A 5876-nucleotide genomic window follows, 5' to 3' on the forward strand; every position below is an offset into this window, starting at 1 on the left:
ACTGTATAGTTTAAATTTATGTGTGTGACCTAATGTTTTTGTAAACAGCCAAAGCCACTTTCATTTTAACGTGTTTACCCTGTAACCATGTGGAAGAATAGGAATTATAGTAATAAATTTTTGTTGCTTTTATCTCAAATTTTTCTTTCAAAATTTGGCACATTTTTCACTGTTGACATGTGTACATGTACACACGTAGCTCCAAAATTTAGTGATTAGAATTAGCTTAAACATTTTACACAGCATGAGAATACAATGTACATGTACATTACATGTATTTAGTACAAATTTGACATGTTTATGTATTAAAATTAGTAATGCATATTTTTGGAGTCTATTTTGTCAATAAACTACAAAATATTAAATTGAATTACACTGTCTCTCTCAGAGGTTCCCTGTCATGGACTGGTGATATATTATGTAGTGGGTCAATATTACAGTGGGATCCACGTCTATCAGGAGACTATTAGACCACACCCAGGAGGTCTGTGGGATTCACTGGTCACCAAATCATCAGCAACTGGTGTCAGGAGGAAATGATAATATAGTGAGTTTATGATTTTATTTTTTAATTTTATATTGGGTTCTGAATCAGTTCCACATTTTTATTACATTTTCTGATACATATTGACGTCTTTATGCTTTTTAGAAAATATTAATTGTTTCTGACAGCTTATTTTCGAGTTACATGTATGAGCATTTTTAGAAAAAGGCCAGTTGTTGAAAAATACCCAATGTATGTAGCCCATGCTTTTTTGTAAAAAATGGCTCCAAAATCACCCCTAATTTTTATTACATTTCCTGATATATATTGATGTCCCGATGCTGTGTAGAAAATTTGAACTGTTTCCGACAAATAATTTTCAAGTTATTAGCATTTTAGAAATAGGCCAATTTTTGATAAATACCCAAGCTTCTTCCAAAAAATAGCTCCAAAATCACCCCAAATTTATATTACATTTTCTGATACATACTGTATAGCTTGAAATTTTCGTGGAATGTAAATTTGGTAATTTTCGTGGTTATGGGCTGCTCACAAAATTCAAGCCCACGAAATCATTGAAGTGCCATCCCCTTACAGGCTATGTAAACTGTCAACCACGAAAATTAAACCACGAATTGCCCCACTAGGAGCAAACCACGAAAATATCAACCCACAAAAATATCAAGCTATACGGTATTGATGCCCTTATGCTATGTAGAAAATTTGAGCTGATAATTTTCAAGTTATAAGAATTCGAGAATTTCAAAAACTGAGCCAAATTTGAAAAAGCAAAGGCTATGTGCATCCATGTACTGTACATGTACATGTCTACGTGCATTTTCTTTTACTTATTACATGGTACATTGTTTATTGTTATCATTAGGTTATGGTATACTGTTACTGTTCTTACGAGGTACCCAATGTATGCTCCTTTTCATCAAAGAGGGTAAGTCATGTTACTTCTCATGATGTCATTCCATTCTTTCTCTCTTGATCCTCTCTCTCTTCCTCCTTCTACTTTCTATAGAAGAATTACTCTAACAACTAGATCAGTAGCGTCAAGAGTACATAATTTACAGAGAGTGTCTTAAGGCGGATTTACAATATTACGCTAGTCCTGACGTTACGTTGACGCTGGAATAGAATCTGGTTCTATTCCAGCGGAAAGCATGCGTCAAAAGGTCAAATCGCCTACGCTTTTGATTAAAAATTGACGGTACGCTGGCCTAATGTCATATTGTAAATCCGCCTTAACCGTACTATAACAGCTGAAATATGACCGCGTACAACTAGGTCACGTGATAGCAGAAGCCCTACAGATGGAACTGAATGAGTAGAATGAGAATGTAGCCTTCTGCTAATTATCACGTGGGCGGAAGGTGTGGTTTTAATAATTATGACCCAACCCTCCACGTGTTTCCACGTAGGCAGCAAAATGTTTGGAGAAGAGCTCGAAGAAACTTTGTTAGAAAATCCAGATGACGAATGTAGTAGACCTGTTGTTGATTGTCCCAGTACTTCAAGTGTTGGTACACCCAAGCGCCCACAGAAATTAAGGAAGAGGAAAAGAGGACAGGATAGTGCGGCTACTGCTTGTGTAGCTCCCAATGCGGATACCAATCGTTCACGCACCAAAAAGATGCTAAGTAAGAAGGAACGATCAAGTGTTGTTAGTCATATTAAGAAAAGCCCTATTTTGGAACAAGTTAAAATTTATTTTCACAAAAATGAGTGTAACATCTTTCAAGAACTAATTTCTCATGGTGATTTGCTAGTGAAGCTAGTCAATTATCATCAAAATACTTTCATTTCTCTTTATGAATCTAATGCCACTGGAAAGGACAAGTACATTTCATTTCAGCTTGAATGGCACAAGTACTGCAGTGTGTTTTTACTTCCAAGAGAATTACCAACACAACATCTTTTTTCACCACCAACAAATGAAATGGAAACGATTCGCACACTGTGGTTAGATTTCACCATTAACCCACAGATCGTGGAAGATAAATTTAAGAAGTTTATGATGTCATTTTCCTCAGTTGTACGAGATATATTGCTTCAAGAAACGCACCTTTGTTTGAAAGACATTTCTGATACAACAGCTACAGGTCAGGGGACAACACACTCATGTAATAATGATTCTGATGATGTATACTTTCGTTTTGGAGGGGGAACAATTGCCAGCATGTTGAAACAGCGATACAAAGAGATTAGAAGATGTAATGTTGACAAAATGGAACTGTTTTCTATTGAGATAGCAATATTACAGGCAATAAACAATAAGGACAAATCATCTGTTCCTGCCTACTTACAGTATCGAGACAGGGGAAATATGTACATGCCAGACATGACATTCATACCATTCTTCCGTGCTGTGGATGATTGTGTGAAGCAAGTAGTGAATGAAAAAGGTTTTGAAGAACATGGAGAGGAATTTATTAAGGTATAGTTGTTGAAAATAACAATTTCCATGATTAAAATTTTAATGTCTTCTATAGGTTACCCACAGTCATTTAAAAAAGGCCACACACCTGAAAAGCAAGTTTCTACATGAGCTGGGAAGTAAAATGGCAACCAGCAGTGATAAGGAGACGCAAGCTGCCAATAATGTTTATGAAGAAATGGTGACTAAACTGACTAACACGAGAATACAAGAATTCTTATCTTCTTTAAAGCAAAAAACAGCATCTAAGAAAGGTCATGCATCAACAACTGGACAAAATCTACGTGATCAGTTGCTCACACAGCATCTTCAATTACAATCTCGTGTACAGATAAATTAACTATAATTTCAAACTTTATAATGAAGTTAAATATTTTTAATTCTGTTTAAATCATTTGGTTTTATTGTAAACTTTCTTTGCAAGAGGTAGACTGGCAGTTTTCAATTGACCATCCCGATAGTCCTTGCCACTGTGGTGATTTGATGTCACTTGCTTCACTAGACTTACAGCTTGACTATACCCATAGTTTGCAGCATCAAGCTTTCCACCCGCACTGTACTTAAATTGACTGAATAAAGTCTCCACAGCTGATCCTGATACTCGAAGTGGGGATATAAAGTAACCTGGGTGTTTCTGTAGGAAATGTTCACAGAACATGTTAAATCCATAAATGTCTATTCTGAGTAGGTCGAATGCTACAAATTGAAATATACTTGAATTAAATTTTACAGTAAATAAGTACCTACTTTGCCATGCCAAAAACTTAGTTTGTGTGTTAACTTTAAGTTCAAACGTACTGTCTGTGAAGTAGAATAATAATACTGAAAAGAATTAGAATTTTACCTTGTTCCAAAATCTGATCAAGCCATCTTGTAAAAAAATTATAACCTTCATTAATAGATTTTAATGTATCACAATCTGTGCTTGTGATCCTATTGCAGCTCAAAAAACCTTTCTCAAAAATCTTGCTGCATGATTCAAGATAGGATAACACCACTTTAGTTCCATCCTTCTCAGCTTCAACAGGATTGTCATGCACATATGAAAACAACTCAGACAGAACATTTTCTTGCTACAAATTGAATATAGTGACTTGTGAAAGTATTATGACATGAATTATTTTTACCTGCATTATTTTGGCAGGTGTAACATTAAGTTTGGTCCACGCATCTCGTATTATATGGATTTCTTTCAACCTGGGTACCATTCTTGTCACTCCGTTACTGATTCTATCGCACTCTCTAGTATACATCTTCATAATGGAATCCCAACCAAACTTTACATTATTCAAGACAAAAAACTTTGTGCCTCCATTCTTAGATGAAAAGAGGGCATTGATCATATTTTTAAGCTATGTTAGGAAAAATTTCTGTCAATTAGAGTCTTAAACATCATCATTTGTACCTGGTGTGTAGGACATATCAGCCAAAATATTGGATTTGGAGGATTGAATGGGTTTAACATTACGGGAGCAATTTTATATGGATCACTTTCTCCTGTGAAAAGCTATGCAATAAAATCAATAGGAATATCATTACTTACCTTTCACAATTGGGTATACACCAGAGTATCCGTGAGTAGCCTTAATAAGTGAGAGATTACTGGAGGCACCATCACAAACCAATAGAGATGTCGAAAGGCCATGAACTTGAAAGAGCTTTATGGTCTCCATGATACAAGATAATATAAATTTGCTATCCATTGTGCTACTACTTGTGAAGTAGGGGCCTATTATATCATAATCGCTGGTTAAATCCCTCCAAAGAAATTGAAGAATGTAGCTTGTCTGCTCAGTACTGCTGCTGTTAAGTGTCTGGTAGATGTCTGCGAGTGACAGCATTTCATCATGAGTCATGCTTAGACCAATCAAAGACTGGTTTCTCGAGTTCCACATCAAACGATTAATAACTTTCACTTCATCATATATCAATACACCATCCTTCTTTGATTCTGGTTTTGCAAGGGAAACTCTTTGCTGACAGTGCAGTATGAATTGTGCCACCTGTTGCTCAATGCATGTACCGTGTGCTCCAGGTTCATGGAGAAATGCACCAGTATAGCTCTGTAAACTAGAACGACATGGCAACTGTACAATTCCAAAAGATTTTAAGGCATCATAAGCTGCAGGGCTTCTTGTGTATACCGCTAAAGCTATAAATAATAAATTAATAATATAACAGAGAATATATTTTATATGTACTCTTGGTAGCGTTGCTGAGGAAAATGACTGTTGCTATGACAACTGTACATGTGTACATCCATATGAAGAGATACTCAAGAATTTTTACATTTATTCTTTTTTTTATTTTGTCCTAATTGTTAGAAGCAATTGCTCTGATAAAATCAACTATAAGCAAAACAATGACAACAACAACAATAATAATAATAAAGCACAATACTTAAATATTATAATATTTTTGTATTAGCTGATCAGCTAGTTTGATAGTCCTTCTAGTATCTTCCTCTCTGAGTATATCTAAGAATATACCAAATACTTCTCCATCCAGACGAATAGAACTCAAAATGATGTGAAGCAATTCATCCATTCTTTCATCATCACTTTCTTGAGCAACTATTCGTCTTTTCTCTCTTGTGTTTACAATTTTGTGTTCCAACAACTTATCAACTAAGAAATGAATATCAATCCCACAATCCTTTACTAGTGAAGTACATTCTGTCATTACTCTATGAGCAATATCAGATCTAAATGAACCTATTAATGATACAAATTCAGTGATTAGTGTGTTATTATGTTAATATCAACCATACCTTCTTCAGTCTCTCTCCTGGTTTGACTGATACTAGCAGTAGAGGAGCTTGAGCTAGTACTGTTTACTACACAAATAAATAAAATTATAGTTACAGATCATAAACTAACTCATTGATAAAGGAGGAGGTAGTCGGTTGATGTAAATTATTATTGAAGGATCTATTCCAGTTAATTCAAT

The 5876-nt window shown here is 35.0% G+C and overlaps 1 protein-coding gene and 2 long non-coding RNA genes across 3 annotated transcripts; 2 read left to right on the top strand and 1 right to left on the bottom strand.

Annotated features, from left to right (window-relative positions):
- The first annotated feature begins 329 nt into the window (after positions 1–329).
- LOC109584449 (uncharacterized) lies at positions 330–1542 on the top strand. The gene is made up of 3 exons (XR_002186012.1): positions 330–547; positions 1368–1430; positions 1512–1542. It is a non-coding gene; the product is annotated as an uncharacterized LOC109584449 (long non-coding RNA).
- A 127-nt stretch (positions 1543–1669) lies between these two features.
- On the top strand, positions 1670–3338 carry LOC109584445 (uncharacterized). The gene is made up of 2 exons (XM_020000198.1): positions 1670–2927; positions 2983–3338. The coding sequence occupies exons 1-2, from the start codon at positions 1881–1883 to the stop codon at positions 3265–3267; spliced, it is 1332 nt and encodes a 443-aa protein (XP_019855757.1). The 5' UTR covers positions 1670–1880; the 3' UTR covers positions 3268–3338.
- Positions 3339–5251: 1913 nt separating this feature from the next.
- LOC109584451 (uncharacterized) lies at positions 5252–5876 on the bottom strand. The gene is made up of 2 exons (XR_002186015.1): positions 5807–5876; positions 5252–5763 (listed from the first exon to the last, which is right to left on the bottom strand). It is a non-coding gene; the product is annotated as an uncharacterized LOC109584451 (long non-coding RNA).

This window comes from Amphimedon queenslandica, unplaced genomic scaffold (assembly GCF_000090795.2).
Source record: "Amphimedon queenslandica unplaced genomic scaffold, v1.1 AMPQUscaffold_13209, whole genome shotgun sequence".
Taxonomy (NCBI): domain Eukaryota; kingdom Metazoa; phylum Porifera; class Demospongiae; order Haplosclerida; family Niphatidae; genus Amphimedon; species Amphimedon queenslandica.

Excerpts from the sequence above, each read along its gene's own strand:
- LOC109584445 (XM_020000198.1), top strand. The coding sequence starts at position 1,881 with ATGACCCAACCCTCCACGTGTTTCCACGTAGGCAGCAAAATGTTTGGA. Across the intron at positions 2,928-2,982 it reads ATGGAGAGGAATTTATTAAG|GTTACCCACAGTCATTTAAA; the intron begins GTATAGTTGTTG and ends TGTCTTCTATAG.